Genomic DNA, 19,379 nt, shown 5'->3' with positions numbered 1-19,379 from the left:
TTTTGTCGAAATAACTTTAATCCCTAGTACAAAGTAAACATGTCCTTGGTCATGTTTTTCTGCATTTGCCTGGAACACTTAAGGTAAAAATAAATAATAACATAATAAAACATCTTGATATATATTTTTCCACTTAAGCTCCTCTACAAATAAAATGATCTGGTGGCAATTTGGGATACAATTCCGACACCGAGCATCTAACCTACAGTAAAGTAAGCTACAGCATCCTGGTCCTGAAGGGCTCGACTTCTCCTTACCACACGTCACCATGGTTACACTTGTGTCACGTGACTAGCAACCTAAACAATATTTTCCAGGGGGGAGCTAACGTAACGGTGAGAAGAAGTACGCTAACTACTCAATTTTAACAACAGCATTCCTCATCCGTTGTACACCTCGCACACTGGGATGTGAGGGCCATGGCAGTAATTAGTCTTCGTACGTCGGGCTTTCAGATAGTTTCAGAGAGCGGATCATCATGTCGAGGAGGGAAAAACCTGTCTACATTTCAAAAAAGGAGAACTGCCCCGGTTCGCTGAGCTGAAAATGGGAGCCAGTGCTTCATTATCGCTCTGTGTAAGTTTCGCCTGAGGTCTTATTCCACTTTTCGGTATTCTCGACATGTTCGTTGTTAGTCCGAGAAACACTCGAAGTTCAATATATGTACCTCCACACAAAACTTCTTATAACCTGGAAACATTTAGTTAATGTTAACCGATATATCTAAGTTAACGTTTATTCCTGGAGGTCTCGTTATATCCAGGAAAAATGGCATTTTCTCCCGAGAGAGTGTGCAGTTTTAATGCTAAACAGCTAGCGTTTTCGCAACCTAGTCAAACAACTCACAGGTAATGAAGCAGAGATGGGGAAGTTTTCAGGATGTCCGCAGGACCTGGCTACTCTTAACCCTTTAAAGCCCAGCGTGTCGGATTTGATACATATGTTTTTGTGAGTTTTTGAGACTTCTACATCATTAGCGCGACTTTTTTTTAATCTTCAAAAAATGATATAAATTGCATGACACATTTTTAATGACTAAATTGCAAAAATATGGCTTATGTAGCAAATGTGATAAAATGTGATACAAATTAAAACTCATATATCTATATATATATAAATGCAGATTAAAATTTGATATATTTTTATATATTTTGTCTAAAGGGTCAACAAACACACCAATATCAAAAAATTAAAGATTCGGGTAGTTATTTCATGGTTCAGGTTTTAAAGGGTCAAAAGAGAAAAGAAAATACAGAGAGAAAACCCCCAACTGTGGTTATTGACTATAATAAAAAACTTTGACTGAGTCAGCTGCATTGTGCCTCCTCTTGTCATGCAGAGCGACGTGTCTTCAGTGAGAATTGTGAGGCCCAGCGCCAAGATCAGTCCAGAGCCCTTCATTCCCACCCTGGTTACGGAGCCTGAAGAGGCACCCAGGTGTGTGTTTGGTGTTGCTTTGGAAACACTGAGAGAGGAAGGGCAGATGGTCTGTGGAATACCCCTTGTGTTAAGAGACATGGTGGATTACTTGGATAGGAATGGTAATTGCTCTACCCCCCCCCCCCCCCCCCCCCCCCCCACACACACACACACCCTTTTCAGTCTCACCTTATTCCTCATTTCTTCCTTGCTTTTTCTTGCAACATCACCTGAATGTGCACTTAACTAACTCTCTTTCCTCATTGCAGGAATACAGCATAGAGGTCTGTTCCGTCTGTGTGGGTCAGTGGTGCGAACCAGGCAGCTGAGGCAGCGGTGGGACAGTGGTGAGAGGGTTGACCTGGACCATGAGGCAGATGTCCCTACTGTAGCATCTCTACTAAAACTCTTCCTTCGGGAGCTCCCTGTTCCTCTCATTCCTGAGCCTCAGCGCAAACAGCTGGTTCTGTTCATAACAGGTAATGCCAATTAGGTGGTATCACATTTTATTAACTCTAAGGTAAAATATGGTTGCATTGAAATTGGTAGTATTATTGTTAGTCCTGATGCATTTTAAAAGTGAGCAGTCAATATGTTAATGCGCATCTTGATCCCATTTTAACACATCAAGCTTTCTTTAAAAAGCTGGAAAGGAAATTTGGCGTGGCTGAGAAGCTACCTGCTGCTATCAAGCCTCACTGAAATATCCTTTTAAAATATTCTACAAAAAAAGTTTAAATTTCACACAAAATTGGAGTATGACATACAAGGAAAGCATGTTCTATAAGTTTTTTTTTCTTTAGATTTTGTACCGTGACCTACATTATACTGAAGCATGATAACAAATCCAAATATACAGCAGAGTAACTAGCGATGGAACTAATGTACCTGTACCAGATCAGTGGCCTGATCTTAAAAGTCAGCCTGGGAACATGTGAAAAAACATGAGCAGCTATGATGCTTTTAAATCCAGAGAAAACAGTGCAAAAACCTCACCATTAAGTACCAAAACATGTATATGCAAATGCACTTTGGAAACTTTATCTATAAACTGCTAGGTAAAACTATCTTAATCTATCTTATATTTATGTAGATTCATTCTGCTTTGTATCAGCACTTCAAGCTGTTGGTGGCTATTGTACTCTGAGTAAGAAATTAATTATTTACTCGGTAAAATGACACCCCTGTTAACAGTGCCTATGCCAAAGAACTAGAGACACAAGTGATGTTAAAAAACTATTCAGTATGAATTCTCATGCAAATTTATATATGTTTATAAGATATAAACTCTTTAAGTCTGAAATGTACATGTTATTGTATTTTGTGTTTTTCTTATTTTTAGGATACACAGATGAGGAGGAGATGAACCAAAGTCTGAGAGAAAAACTATCCCAAATCCCTGATGACAACTTCAATATTTTGTCTTACCTCATCTGCTTTCTATCCAGAGTGGCCACTCACAGCCAGTCAAACCACATGCCTGTGGAAAATCTGGCAACCATCTTTGGACCTTGTATGTTTCAGTAAGTTGCAGTTATTAATGCCACATTCAAATCCTCACCAAAGCTACAGCGTGACATAAACACTTAAGCAGAGAGTTTAGTGACTCAAAATTGTATGTTCTGCCATGCCTAAAAGTTTTGGTTTTAACATTTCGTTTTGAAGAGGTTTGTGGTTCTAGTTTCTCTTCATTTTCACAAAACACTGGCTTTTTGTCATGATGGCAACCTACAACATGTCAGCAGCAGTTCAGATGCCTCAGTGGCTTTATGTGTCTTTTGCATGGAGCTGGGTTGGTCCCTTTAAGGAAATGGGTGTGAACTGGGGTTAATAATGCAGAATATGTCACATAAAGATACAGACAGGGGTCATCAGGATTTTGCCGGTTGTTTCTCCCTTCCTGTTTACAGAAGTCAGCCATCACTGTAAACAAGCACAAACTCTAGGGAGCAAAAGTGTAAAGTTAGACTTTTCTTGCTTGAGTTTTCATCGCAATTATAATTGGTCAGCATCTTTTAAACAGTTCCTCCATCCTTTAAACTCTCAGTTTTGCCTTTTTTCTGCTGTAACAGTTAACGTCATGTCAGTGGAATGTGGTGTTAGTCATAAAGTTCTGGATTTGTGGGGAAAATATCTGGTGATTATAGGCTGAGTACAAAGAGTTGGTTAGGGTGTGTGGAGTTGGCAGCAGTGGTTTGGAAAAAAAATATGGAGGCGGGTTTGAAATGGTTGGTAGTCTTGGAGAGCTGCAAAATGTTCGGTGCTGTTTTGCTTCTGACCTGAGATCTGAGAGGAGTGGATTGAATGAAAAACATTAGGGGATGAAAGACTGCAAAAAGATGTTCAAAAGTGATTACTTTGTTAAAAAAAGTAGCTTCTGGTTTTTGATTGTTTCTTGGTTTTGACTGACATGCATTATTATGAGCGCCTGCCACTTTAACTTTTATATATGTCATTTAAACCTGGTCCTTTCCTTGGAGGTGTCAGTTATGTAATGTGTCTGACATACTTCTTCCATGCTGACCTATCAGCCATCGACTCAAGTCAAAGTTTATTTATATAGCACATTTAAAAGACTAGTGTACATCAAAGTGCTTCACAATAAAACCGCAGTGTGGGCAGAACAAAGAACAAATAGTACAATTATACTTAAAATTGCATTTGCCGAATGAAAGCCAAACTAATTTGTTTTAAAAGCTAAGTTAAACAAGTGTGTTTTTAAACGGGATTTGAACTATTGAATTGATTCCGAAGTATGGGTTTCGACTGGGAGATTATTCCAGAGCCTAGGGGCAGCGATGGCAAATGCACGGTCACCTCTGGTTTTTAAATGAGACCTTGGTTGCATTAGGAGCAGTTGGCTGGATCTTAGTGCTCTCTTTGGGTGTAGCTTGCCATCACCAGTGTGTGAATGTCTGTGTGAATGGGTGGATGACTGAATGTGTAAAGCGCTTTGGGGTCCTTAGGGACTAGTAAAGCGCTATACCAATACAGGCTATTTACCATTTGTACAGCTCAAGGAGATCAGTTAAGTAGCTAGGGGCCAGGTTATTTAGAATTTTAAAAGTGAGCAGAAGGATTTTGAAATCAATTCGATATTTGACGGGAAGCCAGTGTAGGTTAGCAAGGACAGGGGTGATGTGCTCATGCTTTCTAGTGCCGGTTAAGAGGCGTGCTGCCGCATTTTGGACTAATTGCAGGTACTGAAGGAGGGAGAGTTGGAGGCCCAGGTAAAGAGAGTTGCAATAGTCCAATCTACAAGTGATGAAGGCATGGATACGTTTTTTGAGTTCTTTATGTGGTAAATAGGGCTTAGCTTTGGAAATTTGGCGTAATTGATAAAAGCTGGTTTTTAGCACAGTAGATACTCTTTTTAATTTAAAAGAAATATCCATAAGCACTCCGAGGTTTCTGGCAGAATGAGAAAGTGTATATCCAGCGTTTGATGGTTCAATGGTCGAAGATTCAAAAGAGTTTGACGATCATAGGAAATTAGTGCAAAAACATCCGGGAAGCATACATAAAGTAAAACGGCAAGCAGTAGGCGGAGCTTGGGGAGACGAAGCAATGTATGTATTGCATTGTGATCTTGTTCCCATATAGGCCATGTGGACTTACGTCTATTATTACATAGCCAAATTTTCACACTCACTTCATACGGGATGAACTTTTTGCTGTTGTTTACACTGAAGAAAAACTGAAATGTAGCTGTCAACAATAACACTGAAATGCAATTGCAGCATAATGTAAACATGTCAAGACATTCTATTTTATTCTCAAGTGGGGTTTCCACACTGTACAGGATTATCTGAAATGTAATTTAAGCAGATGTTTCCAAAGCCAAAGTGAAATTTCATAGTTGTTTACTGATGTTGTTTTTGTCACTGGGCAATGTCAATGCTGGGTGCATAGAGCCCCCTTATGCACTCAATTTATCTCAGTTTACTGATGCTAATTTCCACCACTAGATGGGGCCCATTTCCAATATGTTTACAACATGTAATGGAAGACATTTACAATTCACAGTGCATCATACAGTATGTATGTATTGCGTTGTGATCTTGTTCCCTTTTCTCTTTTTTGTTTTCCAGTGTTGCAGAAGGACCCAGGATGCTGGAGGAGCAAAGTGTATGCAATGCCCTGTTGCTCCATCTCCTCAGGCATGCAAAGGCTCTCCTTCCAGCCCCAGCCGTGGGCTCCTCAATTGCCTCAACCTCACCTCCTCCTCCTGTCCTCTCTGCTCTTTCACACTTTGAGGTGAATCCAGTTTTTTTTTTAAACTAGATGTATGCATCTATTTTGAATTAATGTTACAGCTCTTTCCATCAAATATAGCAGTTTTACATGGTAGTGTTAGTTATTACCAGCCTTTTAGCTCATGATATTCAGTGTGTGTCACGTTATGAATAGTCTGTCTGTTTCTTCAGAAGACGTTCTTTAATTTTACAGATATTTTTAATACATTTTGTGGGCCATAGGCAGTAACATTATTCATCCGTTTTTATCATATATTATTTATTGTATGTTATGCATTAAACTGAAAGTAGGATTTATTGCCGCTCTATTACAGTAAAACCTTTGTTGTGACGTTTCAGCTGACTTGGAAGCAGTTAAAACTGCAGAATCTTGTGTAGTAAATGCAGAAGATTCCTTCAATGGTTTGTAGTCTGTCTCTAGTGGTGTGTTTGTGTGTTTACTGTTGATGTCCTTGCTAGGTCCGACCCAGCAGCTGTTACTCAGACCACAGCAGCGTCCCCAGGTTTGGGGTGGAGAATGCCGTGTCATCAACCAGTCCTGCTAACCAGACAGTACGGCTGCAGACTCACCTCAAAAGGTACTGTCCCCTAGCACTAATGTATTTGAAATTTTATAGATAGATAGATAGATAGATAGATAGATAGATAGATAGATAGATAGATAGATAGATAGATAGATAGATAGATAGATAGATAGATAGATAGATTTCCCTTTAGGTCTTTTTAAGGCAAGAAACCTGTGAGCTTCAGAGCAGCACCTTCTTACAGTAACTTTGTCAACCAATATTTGTGTTCTGTTACTTGTCCAGCTTGACCCATTTGACCTTTCAGTCTAATGGACAGTAAAAATAGTACCAAATTTATTTTCTCCCAGAGAGACTCTACATATTTCTTTTTCAGTTGTGAATGTTTGTTGCTGCAAGCTTGTAAATGGAAGTTCTGTTTGAAGCACATTTTGTTCTTGCCATTTTAGGCATAAATGCTAGTAGCTGTTTACCCTGTGATGAAGCAACGATGTTATCAGATGACATCAGGCTCATGACGACTAAAGGAAAAATTCAATATTACATCAAGATCACAGCCATATATCAAAATGATCAGATTGTTCTTACATTACCAACTTGTGTCAATTTAAAAAGCAGGCATCAGTAGCTGGGCAGCTACAGTACGAGGCATGAAATATACATTTTTTGTACGTGTCATTTTCAGGTTGGATGTAGAGGAGTTGGTAGCAAAGACCTCAGTCCATTTCCACAACTCATGTTGATGCACAAAAGTCATGCCTGTCTAGCTGCCGATATGTTTTATTAAGATTTGTTTTATTTACCTTAAGACAGAATAAGCTGAACTTGTCTGAGATATTGGTCCATGCATTCATTTCAAGCAGATTAGACTCTACTCTGTTTGCTAAATTATTCAAATTTCACTAGGGCACCTTTAGCTTGTTCAGAATGCAGAAGCCTCACTTTATTGACTCACAGTTCAACACAGAATTACCTTAAAAATCGTTCTGTTAGTTCATAAAGGTCTCAGTGGTTTAGCCCCACCACTAAATTGCTGATTTGCTGGGTGCCTATAACCCAGTTAGACCTCTCAAATCACCAGGTATAGATCTTTTAACTGTTTCCAGAATTAGATCTAAGGGTTCTGAGGGTTTTAGTTACTGTGGCCAAGGTCTTCAAAACAAGCTGCCTGTTGACCTGAGGTCGGTAACAAATATGCCTGCTTTCAAAATCAGACTCAAAACCTTTTTATTCTCACAGGTTACATCTAATAACTGTGTTGTTTTTATTGCCTTAAGACATTGTAGGGATATATAGTTTTGTTTATGTTTTTATCTTTTATGATAAGCACATGCAGTGAAATGTGCTACATAAATAAAATTGACACCGACATTGTATATATAATGTAGATTCAATGTGGAGTTCTTATCTAAGAATCAACCACCCTGTGTTTATTTGTTATCTCATAATTTTATATAATCATCTACTGATTCAGAGCTGCAAGATCTGTCACCAACAAGCTTCGAGAAGATTGTCAAAGCTTCCAAGACAGTTTTATGTGTTCTCGCTGCATCTGAGTGTTTGTTTAGCTCTAATAGGGCAAACAAATATCAATAATTTTTCATCAACAGCTTCCCACTCTCATCTGTTCTTCAGGCAGAAATGTTGAATCATTCCAACTGTCTTTCTAGTTTAAATATATTGAAATCAAAGGTACACAGCATTATCTTTTTATTAGTTTCATTTCTGTAGGTAAATAGGAGTCGGGTTAAATATCTACAATACGGTAACAAGAAGTGAAACTGTGTTTAGCTCATTTATTTGTTTCCTAACTTAAGAGTAGCAGCACATTGTCTCCTCCATTTCTCCTCGTTTCAGAAATGCCTAATTTTTGTTTTGCATGCATAAACAAGAAGGGATCATATTTATTTTTTGCATCTGCACATGCCAGACTGGTATCTGTCGCTGGGAGAGAGGCCTGGCATTTGCCTGCTGTGCTGTCTTGCCATGTCTTGACCTTGGTGCAGTCCCGCTCTAATTATATCTCCAAAGGGTTTCATTTCAAAACAGGTGTCCATTCTGACTTTTTCCAATTACATAAGATGATATTATAAATATACTGAATGATTCTAAGAAAAAGTATCATGTCTTTAAGTCAGCGCATTGCAGTCATATTTTTCAGTCTTTCATCCATTTTCTTCCGCTTATCCGAGGCCCAGTTGCAGGGGAAGCGGCCTAAGGAGAGAAGCCCAGAGCTCACTGTCCTTGGCCACCTCCAGCTTGTCTGGGGGAGCACAAAGGGGCTCTCTCCAGTGTGTCCTGGGTCTGCCCCTGGGCCTCCTTCCCGTGGGACATGCCGAGAACAACTCATCCAGTAGGCACCCAGGAGATGTCAGATGCCTGAACCTCCTCAACTGTCTCCCTTCGATGTGGAGGTGTAGTGGCTCTACTCCAAACCACTCCTGGATGGCCGAACTCCTCACCCTATCTCTCAGGGAGAGGCCAGCCACCTTTCTGAGAAAGCTAATTTCCACCACTTGTATCCACAATCTTGTTCTTTCGGTCACTACTCTAGCTCGTGACCATAGGTGAGGGTAGGGATGTAGACTGACTGGTAAATTGAGCACTTTGCTTTTACGCTTAGCTCTCTCTTCACCACGATGGACCAGTACAGAATTCGGATCACTTCAGCCGCAGCACCAATTCATCTCTCGATCTCTTGCTCCCCTCTCCCCTTTATTTGTGAACAAGGGCCCGAGATACTTAAACTCTTCCACTTGGGGTAGTAACTCATCTCTGACCTGGAGGGGACACTCCATCCTTTTCCAGCTAAAGAACATGGCCTAGTTGGAGCACACCCTCTGGTCCCCCTTCTTAAAGATGGGAACCATCTTAATGTATCGACATCCCTGTGTTTGAACATGGTGTGGATAAACTGTGGTTTGTACAGAAGTTCAATAACAGAATACCGCTTGGGTTTAGATCTGGTAGGCCGTTCCTCCCAATAATGACCCCTCCAGGTTTCAATGTCATTGCCCACATGACTATTTAAGTTTTCTGGTAAGGCGATGGAGTCCCTAGGTGGGGCACGCTCAAACGTCCCACCCAGGGACTCCAAGAAGGCCAGGTATTCTAAACTGTCATTCAGCACATAAGATAGCATCCCCCAAACAGACCATCTCAAAGGCTGCCAGAGGCCCGACCTGACGGCGCAGGGGAAAAACCCTCTCATCTACTGGGAAAAACTCCAAAGTACAGGCAGCAAACTGAGGGGAAAATAAAATTCCCACCTGAACAGGTCCTTGCAGGGCACCCATGACATAGATAAGGAACTCATAAAATTCTCATAAAACTCTCATTTTCAGGTTCAAGTTTCAAGTTTTTTTTGTGTAATAGGATTTTTATTGGCCAATGAATTATCTTCCTTATTGAGTCATGTTTTTTTTTTTTTTTTTGTTAAATATTTATTGTGTAATTGATGTGTTTAGGCATGATTTTAAGTACCCCCCATTTGCGACCTTGTATCTATTTTTGTTAGTTTGTGTTGCCTTTCGGCTCTTAGCATCTCTGGCCTACTTCCACCCACTGCTGTGCCAGAACTGGCACTGCTGACCCTGAATATGACCAAGTGTTTCTGTCTGGGAGCTCAAATTTCTGTCTGTGCACAGCTGAATGCTGAGGTGTGTTTGTGTGTATGCATTCTTGTTTGTGTGTATGAGCCTGGGTACCCATGATGGGTCAGTTCTCTGGCTCTGGGTGCTACTTTTTTATCATTTAGCACCCATCATCTGTGCTCTCTTTTCTTTATGTCTTTGACTTTCTCCATCCACCCAAAGCAGCAAACTGTTTACTGTCATAGGTAAACTGCATAATGTTGTAAGTTAATCGGCTTTGGCAGAATATGTTTTCTTGTCTCATCTGCTTCAGCATCAGGGACAACAACCATGGATCTACAGTCTTCTGCAAGTGAGTGAGTTCATGCAAGGTAGCTTTAGAGCCAGTGGACAGATGTATTTGCTTTGCAGCAGCGATCATTCATCCATAAAAAGGTTATGAGGCTGCTGGTATCACTCAAAGCAGAAGTCTAGTCACAGATAACCTGACGAATTTGTGTGTTTTAGGGTTTTGTTAACATTATTTGGTGATTTGGTGTTGTCTGCAGTTTTCTGATAGCTGTTGTTTCTGCTGTTCACTAGCTTCTGTTAATATAGTGGATGTTTAAAAAAGGGAAACTTGAAGCATAATTCATTTGGGTAAATCAGTTGTGCTTGTTTTTGCTGAGGGCAGCTCATCAGAGTTTTATGAGACATGTCGTGGCGTAACATTAGATCAGGCACTGCTGATTCAGACTCCCAGGATGTTTTCCTGCAGAGATGAGCAATTTTAACTCCTCTTAGCCCTGTGATCATGCACTTACAAGTTTGTTTTTTCGATTTTACTCCTGTGAATGCAAAATGATATACTTTAGTTTATTTTTCCTTGATTTAACAATGCGTTTTATTTTATTTTGTACCCTACAGATTTTTTTTAATTTGTTCTTTGCTGTCTTTAAGTGTATTAAAGAGTCCCTGCATTTTAATGTGCTAGACTGAAAATTGGCACATTGTTAATATATCTTTTACTATTGCCTAGATAAGAAATTAACCATGAGAAAAATTATTAAAAGTTGCCTTCCTGTAAAAATGCCTGTTATCAATTTAGTTATTCCTTCTCTACGGGAACATTTGCATTGTGTTTTTTTAGCTAGACCATTTGTTCTTCTACAGTGGATTGTTCTGTTAGTACCATTTTAGATGAAAATGTTCACCAAGCCTTTGGTAAAAAATTCTGTATTTTAACTTCATCAAGGTTTCTAGCTCCAAAATATCTGCTCTTGTTGCTTCTTCATGAAATCATTACTTAAAATGTATTAACACTTTAAATAGGGTGCCTCATTAGAAAGTGTTTTCTGTCTCGCCTCATCTTCTCTTCGTGTGAACTCTTCTCTCTGTCTCTTCATAGTACTGACACACCGGTGCAGAGCTGTGAAAACAGCTTTGACGTCAGCACTGACATTCAGAAGCTGATTGCAGACCAGGAGGTTCTGGAGCAGAAGAGTGAAAGTGTGGAGGCAGGCGGTGTGCTCTCCTGCCCCACTGACCCAGGGCCAGGGCAACATCCACCGAACAGACCATCTCAAAGCACACAGGGGGAGCTGCCAGAGATGGAGTGTACCACCCTGGGGTGAGTATATCTGTCTACCCATTTTCTACCCAGAGATTATGGTGCTTATATAGCACTCTTCTACTCTAACTTTAACAGAGGATTCGAAGCGCTTTTTACAGGCCACATTCACCACATTTATTCATTCAGAGCCACAACAAAGTGCACTCTGATTAATGTATCAAGGGCAATTTGGAGTTCAGTATCTTGCCTGAGGACTATTTGACAAGGTCACATCAACATTATGCCTGGTCATATTATCACAAGAAGATAAAAAAATATATATTTAGTTTCTCCCATCAGCCTTCTCAACCATTTCTCTTTATCAACAGAACCTTATCACAGGTGGAGGTGCCCTCCATAGCGAAGAAAGAAGACATGTATGAAGTAGACATGGTCAAAGATGGAAAGGTCCTTTCCTCATCTCTCAATGATGACTGTTCTGCGGTGTGTATTGTTTTTTTTTTTTTCACATTTTATCACAAGTTTGCTTTATTTCTCCTTTTTTATTGATTTCTACTGTTTAGTAACAGCATTATAAAAGCTCACTAGGTGTCTATAACGTTGCATGACTTGGACTAAACTGCATTTCAGGCTTCTGCAGACACAGGCCACCTGTCATCTATTTCAGAGAATGAAACACAGAGCAATGCCCAAACACTGAAGCAGCCCACAGAGAGGTGAGAGGAAGGTTTCTTCATGCACATAACAGAAGATGATTTTTTTTTCCAGCTGTGGTATTCATTTATTTATTTTTTTATTTGCTTTGTATGCCTTATAGCCCTGTTTGATTATGAGGCATGGCAGATGGCAAAAACATTTAAGTCAAAGTGAAACTGCAAATTTCAGACTCCTCCCAATCGAATTTTAACATTAAAAATCAGAGAGAAATAAGATTTACATTAGTAGTCTTTGTGTGATCGTTAATGTTACATGATTCTATAATAGTTTTTTCCCCTTTGTACTGCTCCTTGGTTCGTCTTAGCTCAGCTCATCTCCAAGCTCTGCAGTCAGTTTAGAAATGGGTTATGGGAACAGTGTCCTGCTCACAGTCATGGTTTTGATATGATTCCAGTCTAAATAACACTGACACGCCACAGGGGCTCACGTGGAACAGACCGTCTAGCTGGATGTGACTGACCTACTATAGTGGCAAGCTGAATTTTTGTTTACAGATAGGTCATTGCTGTTATGTCCCACTGATGTCAGACATGAATAACCCATGGCCCTAATGGCATTGCCAGCTAACCCTCTGGCCACAGAGCAGCAGATCTGTATTGATTATAACAGACAAAGCATTAAATTGGCGGCCATGTATTTATTTCATGTATTTATTTCAGTTGTATTTGCCTTTTGTTGACAGAATTTTCTTTTGCAGTGTCTCTTTCACCTCTTTCACCAAGGCAGAAGACAAAACCACAGTGTCTGAATGGAAGGTAAATATGGCTCTTTAAACATTATAGCTACCCTCTCCAAATAATTTCCACATTCTCCTTTAAACTCTTTTTTTTTTTACACTAGTACGACTGTTCTGTGACAGCTAGGCCAGTCTGCACAAAAGTGAATATATTTATAATGCACGTTTAGAACATCCAGAGTGATTTACAAAGCTAGAAAAAGGGAAGCCCTGGGCTGAAGGCTAGCTTAATGTAGTGCACTAAAAAAACGAGAGAGAGACAGAGAAAGAAGGAACGAATGAGAGAAAGCCTTGAAGTTCAGGTGGATTGTCTAAGATTTTAGATCAAAATCAAACTGTAAAAGTGATCTCTCATACCAGATAAATATGAAGGGAAGCACCCAAAGTAGTTAACGTAGTCATCTGAGCAGTAGCTAAATACTGAATACCCTCACAATGCCCCTTTTTAGATTTGGAGGTCACACAGCTGGATGATGGTGATTACAGTTTTGCAATTGCTATCTGTTAAAATCTGTTAAAATTTTTGATTACAAAGTCATCTTAACTTTTTTCACAGAAACTATTCAAACTATTAATGAAATAAGTCTGTGTGGTGATCAAAAATAACTGGAGAGCTATTTTTTATGTCTCTATTATGTATCATTATAATTGAAAATTTTCCACATCGGTAAGTGTGTGGTTGCCCACATTGATATGTGTCAGTAAGTAGGCTTTGGGAAGGGGATATTAACATTGGTTAAGCTCTTTGTTCCTTCAGAGGGGAAAAGGAGGAGGAGGATGTAACGGTTCTCCTGACAGGCATCATGATTGCAGAGGGAGAAACACAAGAAATGACGCAAGTTCTCCTCCCTCATGGTCTTTATAGATACATAAGTCAACACTACTTATGTCACCAGGATGAGTGATGCTGCAATCGATTGTGCTTGTGTGTATGTATGTGGAAGAGGATGGATTGATGGATATATATATATATATATATATATATATACACATATATATATACATACATACATACATACATAGGAGCAAGGTTTCGTGACTGTGGGTTCTCTGGTTTAGTAATGATAGCCTCACTTCTGCCCCTCCCTTACATCCTTCCACCTCCTCTGTGACGCACAAAGCCTTGTATTTAATTTTTTCAAATTTTGTTTTATGAATGAACAACCAAGGAGGTGTAGAAATAAGAAGCCAATCCTGTATCTGCTGCTGTTAATGATATTGATGATGGGGGTGGTGCAGTTACAAATCTATTATTTTTTTTCACTCTGCATATCAGCATCAGAATTCACTGCGTATGCACCCACTTGCACACACTCACCGAGGCAAACGGCTTCGTGACTCCCCGCAGCTCCATTAAACAGACTCCTTGCTTCGGCTTGACGTTGCTGTGGAAACACCTCGTCATATATTGAACCGCTCTCTTTTCTTGCACACACGCCCCCACATCGCACGCAATGACTGAAGAGGTATTCCTGCCACCCCTATTCTTCCGTGCATGATGAATAATCCATGTGGAGGCAGATCAGCAGCAGAAGTGTTGGGAATGCCGGTTTGAAGGAAAACCATGTGGATTTAGGGATGTGATATCTTTTCTGGGGGCTTGCCATATTATCATACACTGCCCACAAACAGGCGGATCAGGTGATCTGGGAATCACGGTGACACAGTTAATGGAATTACTGTGTATTGCTCATCAGAGATCCCACGCTGTATGCTGGTGCATATTAGGAATCTGACTGACAAAGGGATTCGTATCTTGCGGGTTGACTGCTGACAAGCTTGTAGTTGCTCACAGAGCTGAGGGGGGTGACCGCAGTGGGAATTCGATATTTTTTCTTCTCTTAAATGTGTTTCTTGTAGCGATTATTTGCAGTAACCTTTCATAACTACAAGGAAATCTAAAGACTTGTGTTCTGTTCCTCATACGTCAAACAAGCAGCCTGCTTATAAAGCTGTATTCTGCGTTTTGACTCATACCTTTTTCAGGAAGACGACAAAACCACTCTTCTCACCTCATCTTGCAAATCTTTACCGAGCAACACTCTGGACCAGAAGAGAGTGAAGAGATTTTGAAAGGACTGCTCAAGATTCCTGAGCATGATGTGAAACGCTTCTTTTTCTCTATCCTGTCCTACCTGCATCCTTGAAGCTATGTTTTGCTTCTGCTTCCAGAGCCCCTCTCTAAAGCTGCAAGCCCTGGAGGCTGACTTGGGACCTCCCTTAGCATCAGGAGACCCTGAACCTCAGGATAACTTACCTGCTCAGCAACAGCCTCTGTCTAATGAATCGCAAAGGCTGAATTTGACCCACAGCCTGCCATTAGCGCCTTCTCAGGAACAGCAGACAGTCGACTCATCACCGCCTGGTAAGACAAGAACAATGACGATGCTGTTACAATGAAATAGTAATAATGATTTTTTAGCTTCCAGTATAAACACTGCACTGGCACTGAAGAGCAAAGCTGACATGATTTGTAAACATTAAAAAAACTTTAAAGTTTCAGCTTTGTGAGATAATGGGTTTTATTTTATATGTACTAAACTTGCAGCTCTACCTATGGTATATAATTCAGTCTCAGTTTTCTTTCATTTATTTTGCTCATTAAAGCTGTTGTAATGTTGCTGTCAATAATTGTTGGCCACAAAGTATGAGCTTGATTATTTAGAGCTGGGTGTATCTTTCCTTGGTAAGTTAGGTAACTAAGGTAATATTGTTGCATCACTCTACAGCTGCTGGTGTCCGTGGTTTTTTATTTCTGTTATTTTCATCCTTTTGTTTGGGCTAAACATTGTTAAAAACATGTATTTATTTTCTTTTCGCATAAAGATTATAACAGCTACACGAATAATCTTGTTTTACTGATTTGTCACAAACAGATAAATTAAGATTTTGCAAATTAAGATAGGATTTTAGCCTAGCTTTAATTTTAATAAACATAAAATTATCATTTTACTTCACTCTTGCTCTCTCCTACAGCACACACCCCGTCCCCGCAGCTGTCAGATTCCAGTCCTGTCCATTCCACTTCTGCTTATTTAGAGGAACTTTCTGGAGAGGATACACTACCGAGCCCATCAGGCCCTCACGCCAGCCCACTCCTTTCCCGTTTTACGATGACTGACTGTCCAGTTCCCTCGCCACGTTGCCCCAACCTCAGCCACAGCCAACGCTACAATCTAGACCCCGACACAGCTCCATCTCCACCCTGCTCACAGCACATACGCATGTAAGACGACTTCTTTGCCGCTGACATTTGTAGCTCATAAATGGAATCCTCTCATGTTATGCTCTTGCTGTAGGTTAAAAATGAAAAGCAATTTGGAAATGTTTTTTGTTATTCATAATTAATGCTAATACCTTACAAAATCATACTGGCTGTTATATTTTGTGATATTTAACTACACCCTTTGAGTCCTTATTGCGTGGACCAATGTGCAGATGTAGAGTTAAATTGGGCATATGTTCTTCTTGTCTCAAGGGCTCGCTGCAGTGTCCTTACAGAGCGAGACGAGGGCACCGTGTCCATCTCAGCTCTCAACAGGCACATCCACACGCTGAGGAAGAGGATCAGGCATTTTGAGGAGTGTTTTGAACAGGAGAAGCATTATAAGGTTTGGCAGTGAATCAGACTTGCTTCATCAGGGTGCTGTAAAGATATTTAAGTTCTAAACTGTTGCTGCTAAGGATGAATTACTCCCTCTGCTGGAACATTGGTAGCATAATGGTTTGTTAGACAATGAGGAACAAGCTGGTGATAATGATTACTTTGAAAAAACACTTACTTGGTATCCAGTGCAACAGACTGGCCACTGTTATGTGAGATATCGTTTTCTGTTGTTTTTTTTTCCAGCCAGCACACAATGACAAGACAGCACATCCAGAGGTGGCCAGACTGATGAAGGAGCTCATCAGGTGTCGCAAGCAGCTTAAAGGTCAGTTATATAACCAAAAACATTCGCAAGTAAATTATTTTAAAAACTGCAGCGGGGAAAGAAGTTTCGTAAGTGGTTCGATTATCGGAGCTACATTGAAGCCTGAGCTGAAAATATGTACCTGTAAGCTAAACAACTAATTTTGAAACGTTGACTTAAATGTTGCATATACCATGAATGTAAATGTCAGTAATGTAGGAGATAACCCATATGTAATAATTAATTAACTGAAATGAAAAGAGAGATGTTTATAGAAATTAGTAGGCTGAAATGTCATTTTAAAATGAAATGGTAGCAGAGAAATTATCTTTAACCTCCTAAGACCCGAACTCTTCCATTGCCTGCATTTTTTATTTCTCTTTGATATTTGGGCATATTGGGAGCTGATGAATGTAAAAACAAAGAATCACCAGATTTTTTTTTAACTTAATTTTTGTTTCTAAGAAAAATGAGAACCACATATGAGGATATTTGTTTAAATTCCTGCTCTTTCCTGTAGAGCTGAAGCTAAGGCAGTCAGAAGAAGCTGAAACATGCAGGGGCAATACAGACAAACAGGAGGCAGTACCGACAGGAACTGAGCTCCAGCAGCTGAACAACAACAGCAACGCCAAGCCAAACGTAGAGGAAACGGTGAACATTATAACAAACAGGCTGAAGGAAAGACGGCAAGAGCTGGGCCTGCCCGACAGCATTAAGGTTGATTTTGCAGAATTGTTTGTACCATTAACACAAATATAGCAATACAAGTTTGGACGTTAGATGTTCTAAGAGTTTATTAGTTTTCACTACTCCCGTATGTACAGGAGATGTCCCCTTTCCAGATGAGTATGGAGAAGACCAGCATGCAGAAGTGTTTGTTGTACTTCGAGAGTCTTCACGGACGGCCGGTAAGACAAGCTTGGATGAATGCTCTTTGTTTTGATTCTTTTGAGAAGTAGTTTTATTTATTTTTATAAATATCTTTCTAGTCTGGTGAAAATCTATCTTAACGTTTTTCTTTCTTCATCTCTGTTGTCAGAGCACCAAGCAGGAGCGAACTTTGATGAAACCTTTCTACGATCGCTACCGTCTTCTCAAACAGCTGATTTCTTCCTCAGCCACAGTAAACATTACAACCATTGTGAGTCAACATTCAGTTGATTTTTTGTTTGTTGAAAGAGAGATAATACCAATGATGCTGAATTTTTAAGAAGAAAGGTTAAACTCAGACTACATCTTGCTGAATAGAACAGCTGCACAATAATATTATGAAACTTCTCTTTATAATATTAAGAGATATAAACAATAATAATGATTTATAGAAAGTCAGCTGGTTTTATCTATCCATCTCTTAACTTTCAGAACTGGACCATTGAAAATCGTTGGATTTACCTCTCTCTTTACCTTTCTCTTTCTTCTTTATCTGCACAGGAGGAAGAGGAGGGCTCTGATGAAGAGCATCCCAAACAGAGAAGCCCCAGGCAGCAGCTGCTGTGGTTAAAACCCTCCATGTGCGTGTCTTTAGAGGAGTTGCAGTGTCCGCCCTCCCTAGAAATGTCTGAATCGCCTCTGGTATCGCCGCTGGAAGAAGTGAAGGTTCTCCACCCGCAGATTATCACTATGGCAACACTACATGAAGCTTCCAGGTAAAAAAAAAAAAAAAAACCCGATTTGCTCAGTCATGTTTTAAAGAAAGATAAAGATGGTTTGCATTTGTTTTTCTTTGATCAGCTTGTCTTTAGTTGTGGTTTATTTATTTAAACACAATCCAGATGATATAAAAAGTTGATGAATTGGTTCTTTCTTAATGCAGACCAGAATTACTCGATCACCTCAGGCTGACTCGATCAGAAAAGCGGAGGGTTCACCAAGCGCTTCGAGAGTTTGAGGACCAATTCTATGCACAGACTGGCAGGTAACACACCATGAAGCACATACGTACGTAACACATCAAGAGTACTTGGCTTTTGAATTTTATTTTGTCTTTTACTAAACTTGGAACATTTGGTTTTCAACAATGCCTTGTGAAAAAAAAAAGAAAGAAAGAAAGAAAAACATCCACAAAAGAAATTCCATTGTTATGGTACGACAGTGTAATGCACACTCATGTAACATTAATCCAGCACACAGAGCTCAGGAAAGACAGATGTTTGCTCTGAATTGTACACAGTACTGTACATGTTAGTCCTCCAAAGTTAATGCAGTAAGTCTTTTTTTTTTTTTTTCTAATTACAATACACACTGTACAAAGCTATCTGAGTAAGGCAACATAGGGACCATCAACCAGTTATGGAAGCTGCTGCAAGTTGTTTGGAAACTACAAACTAAAGTTTGCTTTTCATTTGCATCTTCCATCCTCCGTATATCATTAACAGGGCATGTCAGAAGGAGGACCGTGGACCAATGGCGGAGGAGTACTGCCAGTATAAGAACCTTAAAGCGAAGCTCCGTCTACTGGAAGCCCTGCTTAGTAAACAACAGGACTCAACCAAGACAAGTTGAGTTACTCACAGTGGGACCTTTTTCTCTAACTTAACAGGACTCGATCATTTCTGAAATAAATCAGGTCGTGAAGCCGGTGGTTCTGGTCTTGTTTCATGCCATGCTCATTATGTAGATGCACTTTACATGAAGGAAAAAGTGATGGAAATTGGTGACAATCTAAAAT

The 19,379-nt window shown here is 39.9% G+C and overlaps 1 protein-coding gene across 3 annotated transcripts; it reads left to right on the top strand.

Annotated features, from left to right (window-relative positions):
- The first annotated feature begins 284 nt into the window (after positions 1 to 284).
- On the top strand, positions 285 to 19,290 carry LOC101463635 (protein FAM13A). Of its 3 annotated transcripts, XM_076891561.1 has the most exons (22): positions 327 to 345; positions 456 to 576; positions 1,340 to 1,541; positions 1,689 to 1,898; positions 2,762 to 2,942; positions 5,511 to 5,676; positions 6,135 to 6,253; positions 10,106 to 10,144; positions 11,180 to 11,401; positions 11,713 to 11,827; positions 11,975 to 12,060; positions 12,744 to 12,816; positions 14,970 to 15,162; positions 15,774 to 16,023; positions 16,276 to 16,408; positions 16,648 to 16,729; positions 17,229 to 17,428; positions 17,536 to 17,619; positions 17,751 to 17,852; positions 18,143 to 18,357; positions 18,525 to 18,626; positions 19,087 to 19,290. In XM_076891561.1, exons 2-22 carry the CDS (start codon positions 547 to 549, stop codon positions 19,211 to 19,213), a joined length of 2,931 nt encoding a protein of 976 aa, XP_076747676.1. In that variant the 5' UTR covers positions 327 to 345; positions 456 to 546; the 3' UTR covers positions 19,214 to 19,290. The 3 variants fall into 3 exon arrangements, with proteins under 3 accessions (XP_004551820.3, XP_012774679.3, XP_076747676.1); XM_004551763.5 differs by having other exon boundaries at positions 285 to 576; positions 12,759 to 12,816; XM_012919225.4 differs by lacking the exon at positions 10,106 to 10,144 and having other exon boundaries at positions 285 to 576.
- The last annotated feature ends 89 nt before the right edge of the window (positions 19,291 to 19,379 follow it).

This window comes from Maylandia zebra, linkage group LG13 (assembly GCF_041146795.1).
Source record: "Maylandia zebra isolate NMK-2024a linkage group LG13, Mzebra_GT3a, whole genome shotgun sequence".
NCBI classification, from domain to species: domain Eukaryota; kingdom Metazoa; phylum Chordata; class Actinopteri; order Cichliformes; family Cichlidae; genus Maylandia; species Maylandia zebra.
Note: the sequence above shows the minus strand (reverse complement) of the source record. Positions and strands in the feature narration are given on the sequence as shown.